General features: G+C 38.3%; 1 protein-coding gene across 1 annotated transcript; it reads right to left on the reverse strand.

Moving 5' to 3' along the window:
• Positions 1-9,687: 9,687 nt before the first annotated feature.
• On the reverse strand, positions 9,688-27,492 carry LOC121638035. The gene is made up of 9 exons (XM_041982453.1): positions 26,802-27,492; positions 25,500-25,627; positions 24,626-24,731; positions 20,365-21,526; positions 19,805-19,808; positions 14,635-14,929; positions 14,418-14,551; positions 14,006-14,114; positions 9,688-11,514 (listed from the first exon to the last, which is right to left on the reverse strand). Exons 1-9 carry the CDS (start codon positions 27,067-27,069, stop codon positions 10,352-10,354), a joined length of 3,369 nt encoding a protein of 1,122 aa, XP_041838387.1. The 5' UTR covers positions 27,070-27,492; the 3' UTR covers positions 9,688-10,351.
• Between the last annotated feature and the right edge of the window lie 127 nt (positions 27,493-27,619).

The following is a 27,619-nucleotide window of genomic DNA, read 5'->3' on the forward strand; positions in this document are numbered from 1 at the left end:
ATATTTAGTGTTAAATGACCTTTCCTTGGGTAAACATCAGATGTCCAAGGGTCAGTAAATGCAGCATGTAATGTAATTCTTTATGTTGTTCTAAACCTGGTTGGAGTTCACTAAACCAGTCCATGTGCTTTGTCTCCTGGCGACTCTTGTGTGGGGTACATTGGGAGTATGGAATACCAGACCCTTTGTATGAGCTATCAAGTCCCAATATGACCAATGCCAGTGCTTGGTCCTCACTACCGGCAGTAAATCGGACTCATTAGTGGTGAGGCTTGGACTCCACCAGGGCTGCCCTTAATCATTGATTCTCTTCAGAACTTTACATTATGAACTTTTCTGTCCAGTAAAGGAAAGTTTATGGACTTTTCCTTTATATAAGGATATCTGCCATCACACAGCTCAACACTTTTATTAACGTATCTGGGGCATTAACTTACATATGAACTTTTAAACTGGTCTTGTATCTTCTTTACACATCAGCCGTTTTGGTTTGTTTGACCACCACTTACTAGACGTACGTCAGCCTGCAAAATTCAAGTAATTAATTAAAAGCAATTTCAAGCATCAGGTGCGTCTATAGTTAATCCTGTCTGTATGAATCATGCCACAGAGTGTGTACAATGAAACTAGTCCAAATGTCTGCTCTGCGGAGATAACAGTCTGAAAGCTGACAGAGGTCCCTGTGAGTTTTGCTCAAGTTTTTGTGAATACAATTCCTTTTTACAATTTCACAATAAATACTGCTGACTTTTTAGCTGCACTTACACATGTTTTCAAGCGGTTTAGTTGACCTACAACAAAAGAGTTTTTTAAAATGACAGACATTAAAGTCCACGCTACTATGCCTGAGCTGCTTTAAAAAAATATAAAGGTCTTATGAATACGGCACACTAGCCTTGAAACACTTGAAGTGCATTTCTGTGGTATACTCAGTGGTTCATTAAGCATAGAATATAACACTGGGTTGAACTGATACAGAAACTGAGACGTTTCTTTTCAAATGCAGCTATCATTTCAAGTACTTTAAGACATAATTATTTCCAGTCGGCCACTGCTCTCTTATTCTGTTTTTTGTAAATTTACAAAACAAGCAGACAAGGATGTGAAAGGTCAGTTAATATCAAGACTAAGAGATGAAAACTGAAAAAAATTGTGGCCTTCCTTCTCATAGTGTCATTTTCCTTAAGCATCTCGTGCTTTCCTTCATGTCTTCCACTTTTCTTAGCATCCCTAAGCTCAGAGAGATGTTAACAGGGCTGTGGTGATGAAAGACAGTGCCTAAAAAAACAGTGAACTATTTTGATCACAGTAAAGAGAACTGAAGGAAAACCAGAAACAGCTTTGGTTCTGAAGGAATACATTGAAGGTTCTTGTGTGTTTAAATGACTGCTGATCCAGCTGATCCAAATGCTGCAGTGAGGATTCTTCTGACAAGAACTAGCAGGAGAGATCATATTTCTCCAGTTTAAGCTTCTCTTCAGTGGCTCCCTGTTAAATCTAAGATAGAATTTAAAAGTCTTCTCCTCACACATAATGCTCTTCATGACCAAACTTCATTGTATATCAAAGATCTCATAGTTCCATATATTTCCAACTCATGCTTGTGGTTCCGAGAGTCTCTAAGAGTACAATGGTATGGAAAGCCGTTTTATTCAAAATTAAATAAATAGAAAAATAACTAAATTATTGAATATATACAGTATATAAATAAGTAAATATATATATAAATAAATAAATATATATATATATATATATATAAAAATATATATATATATATAAATATATATATATAAATATATATATAAATATATATATAAAAATATATATATAAATATATATATATATATATATATATATATATATATATATATATATGCATTAATTTATTTAATTGGGATCATGAGGACACTTTTATTTTGGAGTCATTTTTGGGAGCAACATATAGTGCAGCACCACATTGTGCTGCGCCTATTTCGTGCTTCTGTTTTATTTCGGATCCTTATATTCAAATTAAGGGGCGGGGCTTCTAGACGTGGGCTGAACGTAGTAGGGGCAGAGCAGAGTGCCTCTAGAGAGAGAGTGGCGCCACCGGAAGCTCAAAACGCTTGCCGATCACGTGGTCCATGTAGCCTCCAAAAGTTCCAGGAAGTGCTTGGCGGCCAATACAAAATAATAAGAAAACTACGATAATCGGTAAATAATGATCAATGAAGGCTTTGCTTTGCAATATTTTTATAGTTGTGTTCAGTGATATGAATCATGTTAACTAAACCTGTATGACATCAACAGCAATGTAAATCGTAATATTTTCTGTTTTTTTAACTTTATCTTTCAGACTGAGGCATACCAACAGGTGATGACAATGATTTACCAAGTGACTACACAATAAATGTAGGCTCACAGCATAATGATAACTGTTCTTACAGGAAATCTATATCCAATAAATAAAATTTAGATCCCAATTCATTTCAAATAAATGCGTTATCTATTCTTACTTATTAGTATCTACTTGTGTGAATTGCTTTTAAGTCTTAAGACTTATTTTGACTGAGGCAGACTGATAACTACACATGTCTGGACTCACAATATAATGTGTTATTACAGAAAATCCATGGCAAATAAATACAATTTTGATTTCAATTCATGGAAAATACATGGCTTTCTATCACTATTTGTTAACTATCCCAAGACTTACTCCCTACATATACATAATAAATCAGACAAACACCCTTTGTTTTCCAAATGCATTTAATACCTAAAAGAATTCCTTTACAATAAAACTCGACTAGATCAGCATATCTAGCCATTTCTTTTCTCTGCTATCCTTGAATACAGTCTTCACCATGGTGTGCTGTGCTGCATGGGGATGCTCCAATCACTCAGAGAAAGGCGTGCGTATGTATGGCTTCCCCAAAGACAGGGACAGAAGGAAAATATGGATGGCCAAAGTCAGCAGGATACATTTGACCACCATCAGGGACTGTGAAAACAAAAAAATATGTGAAGTAATCATATTAAAACAATGCATTTACACATTTTCAAAGACCATATCATTGGGAAGTTTAATATTTTTAAATTAAACACAGAGAACACATCACAGGGAGATTTATATGGTTGAGGTTGCAGAATGTAGAAAAAAAAGACAGGAAACAACACTTAAAAGTGGCCAAACCAGGAAGGTGAAGGAGAACAGTATCCCAGTTAACATCAGGCAACCCCAGAACTGCTGAAAGTTCTTCAGGACAATGCTGCACGAGGGAAGAGTGATATACTTCCCTTAAGCATCTCTCTGCTTCTCTGCTCTCATCCTGCACACTGGGAGAGTGCTGAGTGCTTTCTAGTGCAGCAAATGCATTCAAGTACAATCAGCCACTTATTTTGTATTTGTATATTTTGTTAAGTTCTTAAGGTTAACATGTTTGTTACATTTAACAGGTTAGGTTTTATAGTTGCAAAGATTGTAAACATATATACTAAGAGTATTGTGCTATCTAATACTGTGTATTCATCTTCATATCTTTGTCCATAATTCCACAGCCTTATAAATACATTAAAATTAAATAAAAATGTAACTACAATCGCTCTCCCTACACATTAACCTCGCTATCAACGGTGTTGGATCAATTTATATTGACGAACAGAATTTACATTCATCAGCCTGTGGCATCTGTTGCTATCAGTGTGCTAGCATAAACTTTTATCGGTTTATAATCTAAATATATTAATCTAGACGGGGACAATCCGTCGACATATTTAATTACTCCTGTCAAGTTGATTTCGATGCACAACTGATATGGAAATATGACTATTAAAACATCTTACCTTGAAGAAGTGTAGCTCCGACAATCTGCTCCATTGAAATACATTGACCGTCGCTTAGCTTTTGCTAACTACCGGGAACTTTTGAGGGGCTCCATACGCCGCCATTGCTGTGAAAAAACTGAACCATTGCAGGGAACGGAGATGGCGCCACTCTCTCTCTAGAGGCACTCTGCTCTGCCCCTACTACGTTCAGCCCACGTCTAGAAGCCCCGCCCCTTAATTTGAATATAAGGATCCGAAATAAAACAGAAGCACGAAATAGGCGCAGCACAATGTGGTGCTGCACTATGTGTTGCTCCCAAAAATGACTCCAAAATAAAAGTGTCCTCATGATCCCAATTAAATAAATTAATGCATATATATATATATATATATATATATATATATATATTTATATATATATATATTTATTATATATATATTTATTTATATATATATATATATATATATTTATATATATATATATATATTTTTTTTATTTATATATATATATATATATATATATATATATATATATATATATATATATATATATATATATATATATATATTTATATTTATATATATAATTTACTTATTTATATATATATTCAATAATTTAGTTATTTTTCTATTTATTTAATTTTGAATAAAACGGCTTTCCATACAATGGGAGGCAGAGCTTTTGGCTTTCAGGCCCCTCTGTTATGGAAACAGCTCCCAGTTTGGGTTCACAGGGCAGACCCCCCTCTCTACTTTTAAGATCAAGTTTAAAACCTTCCTTTTTGATAAATCTTATAGTTAGGGATGGTCTAGCCATCTTTTAGTTTTGCTGCCACAAGCTTACTGCTGAGGTACATCTCATGATGCACAGAGCTCTTCTTTTCCATCTCTCTGCTCATTATCTTCCATGTACAACTTTATGATAGTATTGGCATAATTAACATATTTCTCCTCTCCCAGCAGGTCTCCCTATGTAAAGGTTGTGGTGCCTGTTGGTCTCTCTTTCCTGCCCTCTCCACCCCAACCGGTCAAGATGGCCGCCCTCTCTGAGCCGGGTTCTGCCGGAGGTTGTTCCTTCCTGTTAAAAGGGAGTTTTTTTCCTTCCCACTGTCGTCCTGTAGATGCTCCAGACAGGGGATTGAATCGAAGTTTAGTTTCGATGCAGTCTCTTGGTTTCCTTAACTAGGCTGTTATTTATTATGAATTGGTTTGTATGAATACTGACTGAATGATAATGGACCGGCTCAAGCTGATTGTATGTAAAGTGCCCTGAGATGAAGTTGTGAAGTGGCACTCTACAAATAAAGCTGAATTGAATGCTACCTGAAAGGAATTCTTACCCCACTGGTTGGATTTGGTTTTACATTAGCAAGTTTTTTTTTCTGAATGTATGATTAAATTCTGCCATAACCTGTGCCTGGAACAAGAACAGTAAGACAATGTCTTTCCAACTCCTCCACAGCCCAAAGACGGTCTTTATTTCTGATTAGGTCGAAGGGATGCTTTTATTTATTTGATGTGGAGTTGTATCTATGGAAAAGCAGACAGGAGTACAGACAGGAGAAGCACTGAATCTGAATAATGTACTGCAGTGGGTGCAGTATGAATATTTACTATTTAATAATCTTAAAATAATCCAAACAAATCTATATCATTTCAGTCCTGTTTAGAATACTTCCAGCAGTTTACAGCGTCACTAGGCATTCCTTTCCAACAAGGACTGCAGCAGTTATATATGCTCAATTCAAAGCAACCAGATTCCTTTGACCAAAAAAAAAAAAAAAAAAAAGAAGAAGAATGGCGTTTCTACTTTACCACTGCTTTGATCCCTTTGTCTACATTAATGTGTGGATTTATCGTTTCAACACATTTGTTTGCTTCTGAACTAACAAAGTCACTGACCAGTAACTCCTGCGTACTTTGAGGTACAATTCTGTTTTTGTCAAAGAGGCCCGGTGCTATGAAGAGAACTAAATAACAGCTACAGATCCACATGGTAAAGGACTGTAAAGCCATAAAATCACTCACTGATTTCTCCTTAAAGTGATGAAGGGTTAAGTAGGGTGCACTGGAAATGTGTCCTTGGTACATGCTGGAAACTCTAGATATGAAGAGCATGGGGTCTGAAATGCACTTCTAGCATGAAAGTAAAAAAAGGTATCTGATTATGGTCTTCAGACAGTGAATTTTAGCTACATAATCTATTTTTTAATTAAACTAATGGTTAGCTTTTCAGATCCATGTTTGCTGGCTTATCTGCTGAGTTAAAACAAAGTATGTATAATACACTGAACAGCACCCAAAAGTACAAAAACAATAAAATTAATTAATTAATAAAAAAAAGAGTATGAGTATTTTAATTTAGAAGGAACATCCAGTAGTCTCAAATTCTTGTTCTTGAGAATTATATTCAGCAACCTCAACTTTCACATCCTAATTCCCAGATTTCCTTGTGTGGTCAAATTCTCCAGCGAGTGTACCTGAGCTAGAGAGAGTATGTTATCCACTAAGGCTGAAGTTCTTGCACAAGGAACGACTCATGACAAGTGGAACTGCATGGAAATTCAGTATATGCCCCAAGGACAGACCATGAGAAGACTCCATCCGGGAACCAGCGGCCGTCTCTCAAGCCAAATGAGCAGACGCCAACTGCTAGCCAGCAAAACTGAGTGAGTGTGTGGTATCCACCATGCACCAGGACAGAGCTAAGGGACCAAATACAGAACAGCAGGCAGTGGTATTCAGGCCAGTTTTACGCTACCGTTGGCCACTCATCCATTCTGCCACTGCCATCCCTAGCCAACCTCTCCACACACTCCATGGGGACCAGAGATTTGTGTAGTCGAAAGGCAGCTAAAGGCTATTTTGTGCTGATACATGTGTTTAAGACGTAGTGCGATGCAAGAAGGTTTCTGGTTCAAACCTGGACTGTTACGGACTTTTCTATTGTCTCCATGCTAGCGTTGGTTCTGTCCGGGGCACTTCCTCCCAGATGTTAGGTTACTAGAAGATTCTAAATCTGTCTTGGGAATTGAAGTGAGTGGTTCTTTCTCTCTGTGTTGGTCTTGTGATGGACTAACAAGTTCTCCAAGGCAATCCTGCCTCTCACCGGATTAAGCAGGTATACATAATGGATAGATACATGGACTTTAATTACTATGCTTAGAAGTATGAAGTTACTCATACAATCAACCACAGTTTACATACAAATCTCCATGAATTTTTCATATTGTGTCCAGACAGAAGCCATTAGCAACTTAGCCTTGGGTTGTGATGGGTTATATAAGCTTCATTAACTTTATAGATATTTGTACTGGGATATTTTCTGCCTCTGTTGCCACTTCCCACATCTGCAACTATTAACTCGGGAGTACAGAGAAAAAAATACATATGGTAACGACCTGAAAGACGACATAACCCATAAAGTGCAGGTAATGAGCAGATTCAACAGAGATGTGCAGCTCTGATATTTGTGGTGGCGATAATTGTGTTGCTTAGCTTCATATTCTGGGTAAGAATCTAACTCAAACACGTATTGCTGGATCTGAGATGACGTATTGCTCAGAACTGAATGAGTCACCATCACCTCTTTGCCCAGCCCTTGGCAAACTTTATTCAAAACCCTAAGAAGGACACATACCGCAAATCCTTTCATTTCAGAAAAACCATCATACTGGGAAAATTACAAACTATTTGGAGTTATGATTTGTTCAAAGCTAATCCAGAAGTGTGACTACTTTAAACCAAATCCAGGTGATCATCAATTTAGCATTAAGTAGCTCTCTGATATTGCAAAAAGAATTCAATGTTGTATTTTACTCCCTGTTTTAAGTGTCTTATCATCGTCATGGGGATGCTTACAATGGTGATTCAATTAAGATGAAAATTACATCAAACAAACAACACAAGATTATGATACTGCTTGAAATGAATGGCAAAAATGTGGACAAGACGTGTTTTTATACCCTTTGTTTTCCCACACATTCAACTGTGTAGACAGACTATTTTTCCAATCCCCCTGCTCGGCAAAGCTCCATCCATTATGCTGACTGCTGATTCAGTAAGTAGGTATTTTTCTATTGCTCCTCCAAGATAACTCCTCTTGTTATTGAGTTCAAACATCAAAAAGAGAAGATACCATCTAGAACAGAAGTTCTGCTTTAATTTGCTTTTTTCTTTCAAACACATCAAAACAACCAGAAAGAGTTTAGCCTCTGCTAGCTTTTTACTCACCTTGAAAATAAGATTAAAATGTTATCGCTTGTACCACCTGCACAGTGCTGCTCTGACTTACTACAGATACAACGCATCAAGCTTAATCCCGAGCATGAGTTACACACAAGATCGGGCACACGGATTGACTAGAAGAGTGCTCAGAGATGCTTGTTACCACAAACTGATACTCTAATGTTGTGAGGTTTCTTTAAGACTGTCTCCATATCGCATTATTACATCAAAAGCCAAACAAGAGAACAAGTAATCATCTGAAAATCTCTCTTAAGCTCCTGATGTCTCCACTAAGGTGAAAGAGTGACACCACATGTTCAAAATCAGTACTGCATGATTGCTGAAAAACTTCACACACCATTATTTAGATGTTTTCTTTTCAAAATGCACCATCAAATGGCATAAAAACTAACAAAATAGCCTGTTCTTCTAAAAGTGCATGTTTCAGGACTAAGAGAAAAAAACACAAGAGAAAAAAACACAAAAATCCACTTAGTTCAAAAATTTCTATCAGCCCCAAAGAACAGGTATTAAAGTACAGTGTATATAAATATATATGTGTGTGTGTGTGTGTCCAACCTCGAACGTCCAGCCTTGAAGCAGATGGGCTACAGCAGAAGACCACACTGGGTGCCACCTGTCAGCTAAAAACAAGAAACTGAGGCTACAGTTCACACAGCCTCACCAACACTGGACAGCAGAAGATGGAGAAACGTTGCTGGTCTGATGAGTCTCCATTTCAGCTCCACATTCAGATGGTAGGCTCAGAATTTGTTTGGAACAACGTAAAAGCATGTATACATCCTTCCTGGGATCAACGCTTCAGGCTGCTGGTGGTGTAATGGTGAATATTTTCCTGGCACACTTTGGGCCCCTTAGTACCAACATGGCCAGGTTTAACCACCACAGCCTACCTGAGTATTGTTGCTCCCATTGAGATTCAAAATCTCTTCTTCAAGCGAGACCTGGCCAAGATAACAGCCAAACCACAGAGTAAATACATGTTATAACAATTTACATTTTCATAATAAAACAAGTACATAGTCATAAAAACATCTCAAGAAAAACAAGCACGTCTCCATCACCACATTCTTTATGGAAGCTTTAAATTCATTTATGGACATAAGTGTTTCTAGTTTAAGCTCTCTGTAGATTATTCCATCCACAAGGTGCTGAAGAGGAGAATGCAGTTTTTCCCAGTTCTGTTGCAACTCTGCAAACATTAAAAAGTAACCACTTTGAGGAGCGTAAGTGATATGTATTATAGAAAACAGAGAGGTTACAGCGGAAGTTTGCCAAGTATTGCTTTGTAAATGAAAATATACACATGATGTTGTCATGAGTCTCCATGAACATGACAGTCAGTTAACTGGACTCCAACGGCCTCCACAGTCACCAGATCTCAGTCCAGTAGAGCAGCTTTGGGATGTGGTGGAACGGGAGATTCTCATCATGGATGCAGCCAACAAACCTGCAGCAACTGTGTGATGCTGTCATGTCAATATGGAGCAAAACCTCCGAGGAATGTTTCCATCGCCTTGGTGAAATCTAAGACACCAAGAATTAACGCAGTTCTGAAGGAAAATATAGGATCCAACCAGGTACAAGCAAGGTGGACCTTGGAAACTAATCATCAAAAAAAGACTTCTTTTTTAATACCAAAGCTGATTTTATTAACATCACCAAAAATCAATGATATTTATAAGAAGTTACATTTTCAACAGGGAGAAAACATTAAATTGAAAGCCACTGAAGCAGGATCATCCAAAATATGTGATTTTAGATCTTGCAAAAGGCTGAAATTCAAAAAAACTAAAACACTATTTTAAACCAGGACTCCTGGAACTTATCTAAAACCAGCAATAAAAATTTGTTCGAGCAACTAAAGAGAACTCGGCACAAGTATTCTGATTTAAGTTTGGTGTCATTTTTAACGTCAAGTTTGTGAATGTCAGTAAAAATAAAAGGGAGGTCCAAATTTTCTCTTCTGATGAATGTTAATAAGAACTTCTGTGCTCACAAATCTCAGCTGATATGATAAATATTTCTTAACACTTAAAGAGCAGTCATGTAGAGACTAAAACCAACAGCGAGCCTATTTTGTGCATGCTACACAACACACTGCTCCTTGAATAACATTAAGAGACCTTCAAAAGTTAATCAGTCGTACATGAAGTTGAGTATGACTTTAGGAGGGAGTTACACACATGTAGTCTCGTGATTTGGCACACACACACTGTAATGCCACTTCTGAGGCATCTTAATGGAAAAGAAACACACCGAACTTGTCTTTTTTTTCCCCATCTCAGTCCGTTTATCATCATACATCCAGATGGATCCTCTGGTGGCGTTTCAGGTTACATTTCTGGGTGAAGCGTTTGCCGCAGGCCAGGCAGCAGTAAGGTCTCTCTCCGGTGTGGACGCGGCGGTGCGCTTTCAGGTTGCTGAGCTTGGTGAAGCTGCGGCCGCAGAGCGAGCAGCAGAAAGGCCGCTCCCCTGTGTGAGTCTGCAGATGGGTTTTTAGGTTGCTGGGGTGCGGAAAGCATTTGCCACACTGGCTGCAGCGCAGGACGTGTCTGGAGCCAGAGTAAGACTGAGAGTCAAGATGGGGGGCAGGATTTATTATATGAGAGTTTGCAGGCTGGTGCTGGGATTTGATGCTGACCCATGATGCACCAGTTTGGCTCCGAGCTGAGGTCTGTTTGTCATCCGGGTGAACGCGCTGCATGGACAGGGAGGCAGGAGCAACAGATTTGGATGTGGAGGGAATTCTGTGGAGGTTATTTAAGTTCATGGCCTGAGCGTGGGCTACAGACAGAGCTGCAGTGGGGCTACTTGGGAGAGTGTGTGGGGTCTTTCTCATTGGTCGATGGATGTGCTGTATTGCTGCCTGTAATCTTAGACCTGCACCCCCTTTGGACTGCAGCTTCATAACCTCCTGTACAGTGGCTTTATGGTATATGTGGTTTGGTTTGTGTACTCCTGAGTTCACCCTTTGCTGCTTTAATGAACAGGAGAAAGATGCAGTCTCAGCTTTTTTTAGTTTCTTTTGCCCGCTTTCATCACAACTATCAGAATCAATAACCTCCTCTTTGACAGTCACACCCAGCACGTTGCTGGGTTGCAGTCGGGCTTTGGGGGATCCTGAGGATGGCGCGTGATCTCTGCCTGAGGGAAACTGAACATCTGCTCTGACACAGTCAGGCAACTCCTCTGCATGCTGTACAGAACCCTTAGCTTTGACTGGATCACATTCTTTTTCAGCTCCAAGTCTGTGATTCTGCAGCAGTCCGGCTGCTGGGACGGGCAGGCCAGCCCAAGCAGAGTCCACTTCTAAAGATGAAACATGAGGCTGATCTCCATATGAAGCAGATGGGTCCGGCTTAATGACATTTCTCAGTAATTCCTCGCTGCTTTCTTGGGCTTGTTTTGGGTGGGCATCGACCATCTCACTTGTGTTGTCTGATTCAGGACCAGCTTCACCTAAAAAAAAAAAAAAAGGGACCACAATGAAACAGTTATTAAGATCTCCCTTGCTGATGAGATAGAACTGACATTTTGATTCACGCCCCACCTAACAAATGTTCAAAAACATCTTTAGTTATTGCGCAACAATAATAAAGACCTGTGAGGGGGAAAAAAAGACATTCCATTTTCTAAATTCTATTTTTCTCAGTATAAGATGGTAACTGGTCTGAACTTATACATCCCACCCATTTACACACACATTCACACACTGATGGCGGATGCTGCCATGCAAGGTGTTCAACCACGACCCATCAGGAGCAATTAGGGGTTCAGTGTCTTGCTCAGGGGCACCTCTACATGAGCTCTCCGAGCCGGATCGAACCGGCAACCCTCAGGCTACAGGACGACAACTCTACCCACTGAGCCACACTGCCCCCAAGATCTCTTTGTAAAATGAACTGTTATGTTTTTATTATCTTAGAACAAATATATGTTTGATAAAAAGCCAAATGCAAAGTGGACATAAAAAATAAGGAGTGAAATATTTGAAATTACAGTGATACAAAGATAACTGGTCACAAAAAATGGGACAGGACAAATAAATGACAAAGGCATAATACTTCTGACTTCAATTTGAGGTGAGATATTACATCATCCATCCAGCACCTGCGAGATGGTTTAACATAATTAGCTTTCAGATAAGTAAAACTAAAACTGAAATTACTGTGTTTGGGAACAAAGATGAACGTCCAGCTTCAGTCAACAGAACATATATATATATATATTATATATATATATATATATATATATATATATATATATATATATATATATACATATATATATATATACATACATACATACATACATATATACATATATATATATATAATATATATATATATATATACACACATATACATACACATTAGGGGAGGGACTTGATTAAAAAAATTTATTTAAATAATTACAGGCTTTTTAATTTATCGTGATTAATCACATTTTAACCGCATACTAATAGTTGCCTCAAAAAGCAACACTTATTTAATATAATTGGATTTTAGTGGACGACTGAATCCAATAATAAACACAGACCAGACATTAATATTGTAATGTCTGGAATTTCTGGAAAATGCATTTAATTTTATTTCAATTCAAAACAGTAGAAAAACAAATAGAAAAAATATCCCTCATCAAAAAAGAAAAGACCTAAAGTTAAAGTGTCATTTTAAGCATTTTAACTAGCAGCTCCGTCTGTTCTCTGATTAAGAGTTTACAAGTTACAGTACATTTAACGTTTTAAAAAGTTTTTGTCCACATTCTTCATTAATTGACATTAACATCCGACAGTAAGCCTGAACATAACCAGTCAGAATCAACTGTGCACATTTCAAATTCAGCCTGGTCATGGAACAGAGAGGAATGTCTCTGCTCTGACTGCAGCTCTGACTGCTTTTGGTGATATATATATACACACTACCGTTCAAAAGTTTGGGGTCACTTTGCCATGGGATTCAATAGGGAAGTGACCCCAAACTTTTGAACGGTCTCTATATATATAGATATATATAGATATATATATCTATATATATCTATATAGATATATATAGAGAGAGAGAGACCCCTGGGTCTCAATGGGAAACACCTCCTAAGGTGGTGGAGAATGACAGGGCTATGATCCTGTGGGACTTCCATATACAGATCTACGAAATGGTGGTGGCCAACCAACTGGGAAATACCAAAGACTCGAGGAAGAGAGGAGAAAGCCTGGAAGGTGAACCAGAGCACTGAGGGTCATGTCCACCACACTGGAGAAATGGATCCAACAGATACCAAGGAGAAACATCAGACATCTCCAACCACAAGAGTGCAGTCCTAAGAACAGCCAAGATACTGCGTAGGATGAACAGCCACCCAGCCTACCCTGGAAAGCTGGAAGTTTGGGTGGGGGAAGAGGGTTTTTTTTGTTTTATTTTGTTTTTAATATATAGCCAAAAAGTAGGAGAGATTGTCGTATATTAAAGAAGAAAAAAAAGAATGTTTATGGCTGGTTGAGCAGCCAAAGAGGAGCTTTCTTTCATGAAATTCAAGTTCAAGTAGATGATTCTCATGAATAAGACTATATTAAATGTAAATCGGTGGAGAGAAGCAGCACCAACTTTATTTTTAAAAATAATTGATCTATTTCTACTTGCCGTTTATGCTTCAAATGAAGACTAATTTTAATTTCTAAATAACCATCAATGTATAAGTTGAATGATCAAACAACGATCACTAAAATGTAATAAAATGTGGTGCTGAGGGCGACGCTGGGAAATTTTGGGTGCACCTCAATTTTTCCTGATGCACCCAAATTGAAAGGTTAGCTGCACCAATGCAACCAAACAGAAGTTAGTTTGGAGGCCCAAGTCTGGATGCAGTTTGGTAAGTTCTCCTGCAAATATATATATAGAAGGTGCAGAACGTAAAACTGCAGCAAAGCTTAGAGACACTTCAAAGTACTCACTATCAAGCGCAATGCTCCACCCTCTCAATTGCACAGAAGAGCAAGACGGCTTATTTACTTCTTCCTCTTTCATATCCACAGCTGGGATCACATCTTCCTCTTCTGTGGTCTGAACAAGACATACAGTACATCACATGAAACACATGAGTATACAGTTTCATTTCACTCAGCTGTCACAGCCTTTATGCGTGATGTCTCTCATTTATATACATTATGTTACGTCATTATGTTACATTAGCTCTCTTTTCTGGCACATCTAACTAATTATGGAAATAAAACTTTGACTTAGGGAAACATTTAACAATATACAGCACCTGTCAAAGGTTTGGGCACATCTACCCATTCATTTTGAATGAATAAACCTTTAACTGGTACTGTATGTCTGTTCTGAAAGTTGCAAGGTGGGACTCACCTGGGACTCCGTTTCAGGGCTTTGGGTTGCTGCTATATTGTCTGGTGAGCTTCTTTTGCCTTCATGTGTGTGGCTTGACATCCAAGGTTCAGCAGAATCACACGTTTTTTTTTCATCACAGCCCCTAATCATGTCTGCAAATTAAAGAGAATTACTGTGCTGTTGTAATACAACAGAGAACCCCACAATTTAAAATAGTAAACATATCTGTTCTTACCACCATCCGAGTCGTCAGCCCTTTCCTGTGGAGTGTCAGTTGACTGATCCACATCGCTTCTTGCACGGTCATCACACTTTCTCTTTCCTCCATCATCACTGAATTTCCCCTCAGTCCACTGCAGCTGCATCCTTAGGGACTTCACCTCCTGGTTCCTGCGCTTCACTTCCACCAATAAGACGTCCTCCACCAACCTGGTGACCTCGAACATCGCTGTCTTCACCACAGCTTCCATCACATCAGAGAGCTGGGTCTGAAAGGTCACAATGAGGGTGTCCAGATCCGACATAGTCGGCTAGGTCGGTGCTTAGTGCCTGTTAAAATGTTACACTCCGGTATTAAGTTTGTGTGTGAAGATTTAAAAAAGCCAGAGACGATGTCTCCACTTTAAATAAATGGGGAAAATAAAACCTCATCTTGTTGGAAGATGTAGGCCATTAACAGAAAGCAACGACTCAACACTAACGCAACCATTTGTCGGTGTTATTATTACGTGTATGGAGTGATTTAAAAAAAAGACGAGAATTAAATTGTATAGTTGAAAACTGACAGTTACTGACATGAAACGCCAACACAAACTGTCAGCTAGCTAGCTAATGTACCTCCGTAGCTTGGAATTCATATGTTAACCATCCGAAACATTAAACGACAACTAAAACTTCTTACAGCGGTCACTCTGAACTATAGTCGTCATGTTTTCAGCGCGAGTTTGTTCTTTAGCTAAAACAATTCATGAGAACCGATCTTTAAACCGAGCTCAGTAAAAAAAAAACACCCACTTGTGGTCCTTGTTTTTCCTCGCATCGTCACCGATGACGCAAGACAGTACGGTGGCCTGGGCTGGACTAAAGTGATTGCAAAACGCGTTTTTTTTTTCGTTTGTTTATTTTTGGGTTTTTTTTTTTTTTGTTTTGTTTTGTTTTATTCTTTTTTAGTTTTGATTGTTTGTTTGTTTTTTTAAAGTGAAACCCGCTGGCTGCAAGAAATAAACATTTTATCTAAAGGTGGATGTTCTAAACTATGTACACACTTCAGTCAATGGGCCATTGTGTAGAACTTGACCCATTTCATTTAATCAGGCGTGTTGGAGCAGAAAAGCTTTTAAAACCTGCAGGAGTTTGAAATCACTGGTTTAGAATAGAAGTGCATTTCAGCAACTGTCTGAGTCATCATCATGTGTTCATACTGTTTTACTAAAAAGATGGAGGGTGATAAAAATTCAAGATGTATTTTTTATTTCTTTATTAACCCAATTTTATACTGATAAACAAAACAGCTTTTGTTCTCCATTATTGAATTATAAACCATATTTTACATTTGACAGCAGGCTGTCAGTGTTTTGTCTGGAAAACATTATGTTAGTGGTAAGTGGAAGGAGCTTCCCAGCATTCCTTGTGTTTTGTAATGATTGTGTTCTAATTGACTTAATGTGTAACTACACATCTTGCTTTTTGAGTAACTCAACCCATTTAAAAGTTTTGAAAAATCTCAAAAGAAGCAATAGATAAATGAAAATTATCTACAGAATAGGTGGTTTTCATAAAAATAGTCATTTCATGTTTACATGAAAAAAATATGTGGATTATCCCTTTAAAAGCATTATTTTGTGCAAGCATACTGCAGTATGTGAGTGCTGAAATGTGAAAAACCAGTAACAGACTGAGGCTTATCTCATCATTGTCATCTTAACCTTGACCTTGCCATAAAAATTCAAGTTTGCACAGCAGTGATGAGCAATACAGCAGTATTCAGTATCAATTCTATGCTAAGTAAATAAAGGGCAGATCTCACCCATACCAATACAAATACTGACACTTTTTAAGATTTAAGGTGGATGAATCATCAAATTACTAAATTTGAATTTATTCATTCAGGAAAGTGTGACTGCTCCGAGCTGTGATGGGAGTGTTACTTTCAATCAGTCAGTCAAACTTTTTCGATTAAACACTCTTCAGACAATAAAATGTAGCACAGAGTGCTTTACAGATTTTAAAAGCATTAAAAAGAATAACCCATCAACCATACACCCGCCACCCCATCTCCAACAACATTTCTTCATCACCTTACATACATTTACTCACACATACACTCAGATTAATATGTGGCTGAGCACAGAGGAGCCAGGTAAGGAAACACTATCGCAGGAGCAATCTGCACAAAGAGTCGACTGGACCACAGCGACCAGGGCACCGACACGGGTGCCACACAAAAGACCAGTACCATGGAAGGTGCCCCCGCAGGCATGGCCGTCACGACCCCCGGTGCAGGAACAATAGAAAATACACAAAAAATAATAAAATATATAAAATAGTAAAAACTGTAAAAACTAAAAAGAATTAAAAAGTGGTATGATGAAAAGTATTATTAGTAAAATATAAAATGTATTAAAATAAAATTAAATGTCCCTAAAAAGGAACCAGGTTACTAAAATAAATTAAATATCCACATTAAAACAATAAATATTAAGTAAAAGCCAGATTAAAAAGGTGAGTTTTACTACTACTACAGTCATTTAGCAGAGTATTTTCTCCAGAGCGACTTATATCTGAGAGTAAGAACAACACAAGCAAGAATTCAATCAGGAGGGACATCATAAATAAATGGTAGTCAGACTGCTGTGAGTCTGACTTTTTTTCTTCATTCCCCCTCCCTACAATAGCCCTTTGTTTAATTACAAAATCACGATTTCATCATGCAATACCATCTTGGGCGTAAATGCACACAGCTTGTTCAGTGCCTGCACTTAAAAATACTCTCTGCAGTCCTGAGGTCCTCTGACTGACAGTTCCAGCAGTGGTGGCCTAATATCGAAAAGATGCCTTCCTGTGGGTATGTGTCCAGACTTTAGGAAGGATTAGAAAACCAGTGCCAGAGGATCTCAGGGTCGCAAGAGTTTGTAAGGTAAAAGCAGGTCTGTCAGATAAGGAGGCCCAGAACCATTAAGGCCCGCCTTCTAGTCTTCATCAGGACACGTGCAGCTGAATTTTGTAGTAATTGAAGAGCCAAAATACTCTTTTTGGGATGACCAGAAAGGAGGGCATGACAGTAGTCTATATGACTAATGATAAAAGCATGCATTAGCGTCTCTGTGTGACAGACACAGACAACCAGGTTGTTGTAAGCTAATTCGGCATCCATCTCGCATCCTGGACGGTGACCTCTCTCCAGTCAGTAAAAGACTTGGCAGTATCTTGACTCTTGTTCTGTCCCTTTCTTTCTTTCTTTCTTTCTTTGCTGAACCAGTCACAGTGTGCATTCAAACCAGCCAGCATGTTTCTATCCGTTTGCTAGCATGTGAAGCGAACTCGGCGTCCCAGATTGAAGTTGTATAGTTTGGTTTCTCAACCTCTGGCTCCAGAAATGCATATGATAGGTGTAACTGGGTATTAAGTCAGAAAGTTACATAATGCGTCTTAACATGAAAAATACGCGCATACAAACTCAAATGATGTGTTTTTGTCTAAAACATCCACTAAATAGTCTGAGGCTGTCGTTGTACTCTGCCAAAAAGCTTTATTATATTCAAATTAATTCAATTCAATTCTTTATTTCAGACTCACAATTTGGTCCATATAAAACAAACACAAAACAAAACAGAAAAAAAAAAAAAACAAAGTTAAAACCATAATAATATCATTTTTAGAATCCAGCATGTAAAGTGGGCACAGCAAACAGCTGGCTGGCACTCCTCCATCGAGGGACCTTCAGTAAAATACCAAGAGCATCATGAAATGCAACTTGCAGCTTATTAAATTTAGCTTTAATATAGCTGCACCACAAGTGAGCAGTGCACAGAGGTGTGCAGTAAGCTTTAAACATTGCAATTTTAACATTATAAGACCACATGCTAAATTTACGTGCCAGCACATTCGCCTGTGCATACAATTTACAATACATTCTCTGAATATCATCATCGTCATGAAGGTCATCCCTGATGACCTAGCTATTTCACTTCATCTACATTTCATTCAAACTCCCTTCCTGTCCTCTTTTGTCCTCTTGTTGTCTTATATCATGGGTCATCATGGACTAAGTAGTGAATCACCACATGCATTGATTGGCTGTAGAGCCATATGAGCTGGATGATGTTTGAGGATCCGTATCCTCATAGTGATTGATGAGAAAGTAAATTATATGTCAGTTATGGGATCTTTAAGTTATTGATTGGGCTAAAATTATCGCACAAACACGATGATTGTTGTATGTCTGGCAGTATTGGCTGCGAAATGCTTTTTAACTGTATTTGTTTCATTACTAATGTGTTATGACTCTCCACAGCCATCTTTATATATTGTATTCAGATTTATAAGCTTTATTAGATTTATAAGCATTATAAAGTATTATAAAGTTTTCCCATTTTCCCCATACTGAAAATATTTAACTATTAAATGTTTTCTTTGTTTCTTAGGCTGTTAGTGGCTGGAGTGTCTGAAAAACCTGGAAGGATCTTCTCCAAAGAAAATTTTCCTGTGCATTTTAAACCCAGCAAAACACTGAGGCAGAAACTGGTCCACCCGAAAGATAAAACACCCAACAACAAGATGAGTGGAGCTGTATATGCAGTCCAGTGCAGTGAGGAGTGCACAGAGAAACCAAACAACCACTTCTCAAGAGCAGAAGAGCAGCTCTTCAAAACAAGATTCAGTGGTCCACCTGCATGTCACGTTCTTTGGAGGACAATAATGTGGACATTTGGGACTGGGAAGACAGATGGTTTGAAAGAGGAATGAAATAAGCCATCTATGTTAAACAGAGGATGTGGTCTCAGGTTTCATCTGGCCAACACAGTCTTGTAACTGAAACACATCACATGTTGGTCAGGCAGGTAAACAACTCACAGGATGGTTGGGACACTCGTTTGACTTCAACCGTTCTCAAGTGTGAATGGTCAAACCACAGATTATAAACCTGGACCTCCTCACCAGAGAGAGGTGATCCAAGCTCTGATGACTTGAAATTGGTACATTCATGTCTACATCCATTTTACTAAATGTTTAAATTAAAATGAGTAAACTAGAAAACTTTCTGTTAATGAATGTAAAGCAAAGATAACAGGTAATGGACCTTTTACATTTGCAAAAAGTCAACTTACCAGTTTTTGTTGTTTGTGTTTTATTTGGTGTAATGTCTATGTAAAAAGAGTCAGGGTTCACGCTTACATGCTTCAAACATGCCTGCAACACGTGGACATAGTAAAGTACACAATCAGACCAACATTTGCTTTAATGAAGTTTCTGCAATATTCATACATTTCTTACATTACACACAAATCCAGCTTTCTTTTTGGTTTTATTACTTTTATGTCCCAACTTTCTTGCTTTGATCACAGCTGCTGTTTTGCTTTCAGTCGAATCTAAAAATTCTTATTAATTCAAGATTTTTTTTTTCTCATTTTTGTTAGACATTTGATTGGGAATGGTCACCTAACGCACACATTTTCAGAGTCAGAAAAACCGGATTGACTTATCTAGCTAATAACTGGAATAGTAATATCCTTTTCTTTGAACCGATTTTACTAATAGTGTATATTCAACAAAAAATGTATAAAAGTTTATAAATATATCTATATCTCTATAGATATATATTTGACAAAAAGTATTTAACAGTTGAAAAGATGAAAATGCATCTAAACTGGAAGCATCCGTAGCTCATTAACACTTATTAATACATTTTTGAACCCCTTTATATGGCAGACTATTGAATCACCTGCTTCTTTTCCCCCTCTCTTACAGGTCCACTATATGTTTACGCTGGTGTGATTTCAGATGATCCAGACGTTTGAAGCTGAGACCACAAACAGTGCAGCAGTATGGTCTTTCCCCTGTGTGGGTACGCTGATGAACCTTTAATATATCCGCCCTTGTGAAGCTCTTATCGCACATGTTGCACCGATGAGGCTTTTCCTGCGTGTGAATTCTCCGGTGCAGCTTCAGATTCCACAGACGGCTGAACTTGTTCCCACAAACAGTGCAGCAATAAGGTTTGTCACCTGTTTGGCCACATTTGTGTGTCTTTAGGTCTGCGAAGGAAGGGAAACCTTTACCACAGTGGCTGCACAGGTGAAGCCCCTGCCCTGAGTGAATCCGCTGGTGGACTTTGAGATTACAAGGTTGAGAGAAGGTCTTTCCGCACTGATTGCAGGAGTATGGGGGCTCTTGTCCAGTACCTTTGTGAGTCTGTTTGTGGGCCTTGAGAGAAAAAGAATCAGGGAAGGACATGGAGCACTGGTTACAGGTGTATCTCCTCCCTCCTCTCCCAGCAGTTGGATGTTGTAACCTATCTCCCAAGTTTACGGTGTCACTAAATGTATCTGGAGGTTCACACATGTCCTTAGTGCTGTCTTGAGCGGAGTCAAATCGAATGCCCTGTCCACGTAAGCTCGATCTGCTGCCTGGATCACCAGGCACTTGATCAGCATATGTGACATTCGGGGCCTGCAGATACCCTTCCTCATTTATCAACAAGCAGCCGAACTCTCCACTCACAGTAATGTTAGTACTTGAGGGGGAACCTGTGGGCGAACCTTCCGCAGCCTTTCCATTTTGTTGGCTGTCTGTTGGGTAACACTGATGTTCCTCTTCATCTGGCACGTCCACATCCTCATCATATTGATCCACGTATCTTAGATCATCAGCCAGGTGGGACGGTGAACCTTGTAATCCATCAAAGTTATCCATGTTTATCATACTGCTGTCTCCATATCCAGTCTTGTCAAAGCCAGGTAACTCATCCATGCCATACCTGCTCTGGAACAGAGGTTCAGAAGGATCACCTGACTGTCCATCTTGGCTTGAGCCTGGTCTCTGGCCAAACCCAGTTTCCCAGTTCATAGGACACTTTAAGATCTTCTGCCCGCTGAAATGTTTACTGGGTCCTGGCAGACTTGATGTTTCTGGAACATGAGAGAAGAGGATTTTCACAGACTACAAGGACACAATCACTTCATGAAGTGTGAACTTCACTGTGTATGATTACAAAGAAAAAACATATCCCAAGCCTGAACTATTTTCTCTAAATTCTCTACTTACAGGGCACTATTTTATAGCAAAATTATCTGCTTTAAAAGATCATTGAAACATGGCTGTGTTTCGGTGTTGGGTGCTACGTTATGCAGGATGGGTTGTTGCTGCTGCGCTCTGGGTCTGCTGGCATTCAGAGCCTTCACCACCGCCTGTACCCCATCTTGCCAACTGCATTTACTGTTTAGCAAATACTCCTCCATGTTGAAGTCCTTCTGGTGACGTGTAGATTTCTTTGCTGGAGCTCGGCCATATTTTAATTTGCATCGTCCACTAATATCTCCATCGGGTCTAATTTCATTTCGCGTTTGCCACCTTCCTGCTCTACCTCTAAACTCTCCATGGTGTTGGAATCTGCCTGATTCCCCTGAGTCCGTTGATGGAGGAAAAACCACTCAATTCCAATTTCAGGATATTTATTTAGAAGCAAAGACATTACATGAGCAATTCCCTGCAGATATATATAGTTATATTTGGAGACTCCACTCAGCACAAAGCAAGCGCTGTGAAAACCAGTAAGAGTCTGAGTCCATAGCCTTAATGCTGTGATTTCTTACACTCTATGTACCACCCACAACTAGAGTGTTAGCAGCTGTCCCAAGGTTGCTTCCCATGGGTGTGAGTGTGTCAGCATGACTGGTATTTCTTGTTTTGTCTACTACTCAGCCCTTCTAAAGATAACCACTCACTTCTGCAGCCGCCTTCTTTAACCAGAAATCTACTGACTGCTGACTCTTAACCATTAAGCCATTATTATACTGAAATGAATATAAAAAACACTAATAATAGTGAAACAATCTCACAACGACAACGCCACAACGTATGCTAAATACTCATTTGAATACTGCTGTTTGCGCCTGGTCAGAATCAGATCAAGCAGGTTGACACATTTTTTTTGGAGCGTGGGTGCCAACGAGCAGTTATCAGTTGTGCCAGCAATCTTAGCTGATCACCCACAAATCATAAACAAACAACATGTGTGATCTATTTGCGTGTGCAAGCAATTTTGTGCTTTTATTTAGGGATCAGGGCCTTTCCGTATACAGTAATCTTAAAGACCTGATGTGGTCGACATAACGTGTTTGAGAGAAAAGCTGCATTAACCAAACCATAGATAAATTAACTCAACGCTCACATTAGCACACATACAGGCTATAAAGCTGTTCTTTGTCTTTACTGCCAGAGATCTGACATGGTGATGGAATACTTTGAGGCCTGATATCATGTTTATTTATTTTTTCATTATTTTTTCATTATTATTTCTATATTGTAGTTTATCATAATTTGTATAGGATTTATAATTTATTCATTTTTATTATATTTATAATTAATTTATTATTTTATTTTATTAGTTTTATAATTTTATTTGTTTTATAATATTTTAAATTGACCACTTTTAAAAATGCAGTTTGTCCCTGATGCTGATGACGTTCAGGTTAAAATGCCTATAAAAGCCAAGGATCCTTCAGCCTTGCAAATCAGCCTTTTAGACAATAAATCCTTGCCTCAAAATTTCCTGAACATCTCGGAGTAATACTTCTATCCTCAAAAACTAACTGGGCTGTTTAGTCTTTCTGCTGTTCATCCTTTTTTCTCAGATTAAAATAAATGTTTTTCAACCACTGACTCACAAAGGTTTGCACAGTCCAGTCTATTCTCATTCTAAGCAATTCACTATATTTAGGGGTCAGCCAAAGCAAGACTCCCCCTAAATCTTGTTACAAGGACAAAGAGCACCAGTCCATCTCCCCCTATTTGCTTCCACACACTGCCTCCCTTTTAGGTCTTTTATTGATTTTAAAATCTTTACCTTCAAACCCTTTAATGGCCTTACCTCTAAATCCATCCCAGACTAGTATGTGCCCTCCTCAGCACTGATATCCACAGATCCTGCTCTGCTCACCGTGTCCAGATCACAGTTTGTGACCCATTATGTCCCCACATATTATTGAACTCCTTGCCCACTGACCTCAGACACACTCTGGCTACCTTCAAAGTCTTTGGCGATGTCTTATGCATTTATCACAACTTTGTAATTTTGTGTTGTTGTGAACATCCATCTGATCAAACTCACCTTGTCTCTAGTTGTAAAGCACTTTTTTCTTGTTAAACCCATCACCTATATTTTAACCTGTCCCTAAAGTCAGGTGTATTTCCAGAAGGGATGAAGATCGCAAAAGTAATTCCTGTTCACAAGGCTGGTGATACACAGGAATTTACTAATTATAGACCTATTTCTATTTTGTCAGTTTTCTAAGATATTGGAGAAGTTATTCCATAAAAGACTATATGCTTACCTAGAATTACATAACATACTTTGCGAACAACAATATGGCTTCAGACCCAACAAGACCACTACCTGAGCGTTAGTGGATCTTGTATTTCTAGATTTAACCAAAGCTTTTTATACCGCAATCATGAATTATTATAAAAAAAACTGTACAGGTATGGTATTAGAGGTGTAGCCTTTTCTTGGATCAGAAGCTATTTGGAGAACAGATCCCAGTATGTCCACATTAATGGTACTGGTTCCCAGCTGCTGGCAGTGACCTGCTGTCTCCCACAGGGGTCAGTGTTGGGTCCTCTGTTGTTTATTTTGTGTATAAATGACATATGTTTAGTTTTAAAAAAGTTATATTATGTCTTATTTACTGATGATACTAATATACTTTGCTGTGTTCAGAACTTAGAAAATTGATAAATACAGTCACAAAAGAGTTAACAGAGTTTAAAAAATGGTTTGATTTAAATAAATTAACTTTAAATTTAAACAAAACTCAATTTCAAATTTTTGGAAATCGTGGACAGAAAATTAATAATAAACGACACTAATTAGAACAAGTGAATGAAGTCAAATTTCTTGGAAAAATTATACAAAATAAACTTAGCTGAAAACCTTATATAAACCATATTAAAGCAAAGATCTGTAAATCACTAGCAATTATTTCTTTTTTAATATTATAAAAACTCACCATCTGCATTGATGACCCAGCTTTGTGACTCATTGATTTCCGGTGTGCTTGGAAGAACTTCCTCCTTGAGAAATCCTTCAAAATGATTGGCCTGCACCCCTGACACCTGGCAGACAAGCAGGAAGACAACATGCACGTTCAGTTTTTATTGTTATTGTCAAACGAAGTCGGCTTATAGTCTGTACGCATGTATGAAAAAACTGCATCTTTACTCATTTTTGTAGCTTTAGAACTTGACTTCATCTTAAAATGAAAAGCTGTTTAAGTCACAATTACTCCAAAGTAACAGTCCTTTTGGTTGAGAGCAGTTGTGGCTACTGATTTAATGTCTAAACTCTTCTTGATGAAACTACAAGGGCTGTAGTCTTGATGTCAAAAGTAAGCTGAGACATGTGAGATTACTACAGTATTGATAGGAATGAGTAATGTCTGATGAGGAACTGTGCAGAAACAGGAGCTAAAAATCATTAACCTGACTAGTTTTACTGATGTTTTAATAGACGTGTTATGCAGGTAAATATCTAAGAAACCCACCAGATGATTTTGTTAATGAACACCTCTACTGATGGTCAGTCAGGAGAATGGGACATAGGAAATAAATCATGAGAGTCCCGGTTTCTATGATGATGAAGGGGGTTTCATAATGAAGGATTAATTCTTCCAATGATATACTATCTTGGGCTTCACTTCTTTCTGGATCCTCATGGTGTTTCTAAGGTGAATTTGGGGGTCATAGAACACATCCATACAAAAAAAAATAAATAAAAAAAGACTAAACTATTACAGTAATATCCTCACAATGACATTATTACTGACCGACTGTACACATTTAGTCCTGTTTATGAATTGTAAATAGTGTAGAAAGGGATCCTACCTGTGTTAGCTTGGTGACACTGGGCTGATCTGGTTTTACGTTTTCCATTTCACGACTGGTTGCCTCTTCAGCAGCACCCAGGGATTCATGTACTTCTTGCATCACGTGCTCCTGTTTCAGACTTCTTTCTGTTGCAAAAGACAGAGATCATATACGTAGAAGTGAAGGATTCAGCATTTATCTTTTGTATTACAAAGACTTCAGAAAGCCTCAAATGGGCCACGTTTAATGGATCATCTGATGGTCTATCGTAATAATAAAGTCCAAATTGTCTAGCTGAGATGCATTTGTGGCTCAGTGTGCTTGTGTGTGAATTCTGACTCTTGTGGTTTTCATGGTTTAAAGTGCTGAAAAGAGCTTTGAATTTATAAAAGATAAAAATAAAAACCAAATCACACAACTAACCACAACTGGGGGTTCTCATTTGAAAACTGTGAGACTGAGTCAGTGTTTTAATCACGGGGCAGGACAAGCATTACTTTTACGTCACATTTTTCATATCAACTGGAAAGGGGGAAAAAATAAAGCAGCACAATGTTGCACTGAATTAATTCCTGTTTTACTGCTGGCCGTTCCAAGCTGTAACATTATTGAAATGGTAACTTACCCCAATGCAACCCAAAATGCATTGCAAGTAATAAATATAGTACTGATATGTGATAAATATTGATTATTTTGAATTAAATAAGATATTTTGTGTGTTTTTTGTGAAATATTTTAGCAGAAGAGAATAATTAGAACATATTAAAGCCTATCACAATCTTATTAGTTCTTATTCATTTTAATTTCATTGTTTATTTTTAACTAAACATCACATACAACTAAAATGCATGGTCAAGATATGGGAGCTGTAAAACTAATAAAGAGCTGAATGGTATAATTGAGTAATTTCATCCATAAATATTATACAGTTGTAGAGCATCCTTCCCAAAAAACATGTATAGTTGAACCTAATATCAGCTACCTTTGGCCTGTAAGTTTTGTGAGGGCCATATGTGTCAAATGTCATGAGCCAGTCTTTGTAGACATTACAATTCTGCTATTTCAGAAGGAGTTTAAGCAGTTGCACTTAACTGAAATCAAGTTTGCTATTATACCCCAAATGTGGGCCATATATGGGCTAAACTTTATACAAATAATTTGGTATTACAATCTCTCCAACTAATATTTTGCAATGTTATTTATGAGTAATTACCAGAGCTAACTTACTAACAACATATGACCTAACAAGGTGCATAAAGAAAGCAAATGTGCATCAAGATGCCAACGTAACAAAGTGAAATACTATGTGACATGACCCACCTGTTGTTGCTGTGGGGGTGTCTCCATCAGACATCCCGACTCGTCCACAGTCAACGCATCTCTCCGTCCTGTCGTCTTGCCTTTCTTTACGTCGACTCTCCGCCCACTTAAGCCGCCTTTTCAGGGTCTCTACTTGCTCTCTGCATCGTGTTAGCTCGTCCAGAAAGCTGTCTTCCACCAGCCGGGTGATTTCATACATGGCAGCCTTGAAAACCGTTTCCATTACACCAGAAAGTTGGGTCTGAAACGTTATGATAGCGTCGCCCATCTCACCAAGTATCTTTTGTCTTATAAATAAGCCGAACAGCCTTTTTAAGCAGATTGATGAGGAAAAAATCTTTCGACTGGTACTTCAAAATCCGCAGCAGGTTGTTTGTTGTTATATCAGTACTAAACAGTATCTAGATTAATGTTTTGTGCTTCTCTTACACTAAACCTGTAGATAAAGGAACTGTAGGATCACTTAAGTTAGCGCTAGCTAACTAGCTTCCTGCTCTAATTCCCGTTCACAGTTACCGTTAATTGACCACTACTTGATAAACAAAGAAAACTGACACATTTTTTACGCATATATGATATATATACACTATACGTTTGCAACAAAAGTAACTCAACAGCTCTCAGTAACGTCACGGTTTGTGTTTTATCCTAGAGCTGTAGCATCTCCTCCTGATTCCGTCAACAACCACACTTCCGCTCTTAAACTACGGGTCGTGAATTGAGACAAACTTCACAGTCCCTCCCCTGTGTCTTTCCAGCGGAGGGATCCCCAACGCCAATGTTCTGACGGTTTGGCATACTTTAGCATGTGGTTCTCA

This window comes from Melanotaenia boesemani, chromosome 4, assembly GCF_017639745.1.
Source record: "Melanotaenia boesemani isolate fMelBoe1 chromosome 4, fMelBoe1.pri, whole genome shotgun sequence".
In the NCBI taxonomy this organism is placed as follows: domain Eukaryota; kingdom Metazoa; phylum Chordata; class Actinopteri; order Atheriniformes; family Melanotaeniidae; genus Melanotaenia; species Melanotaenia boesemani.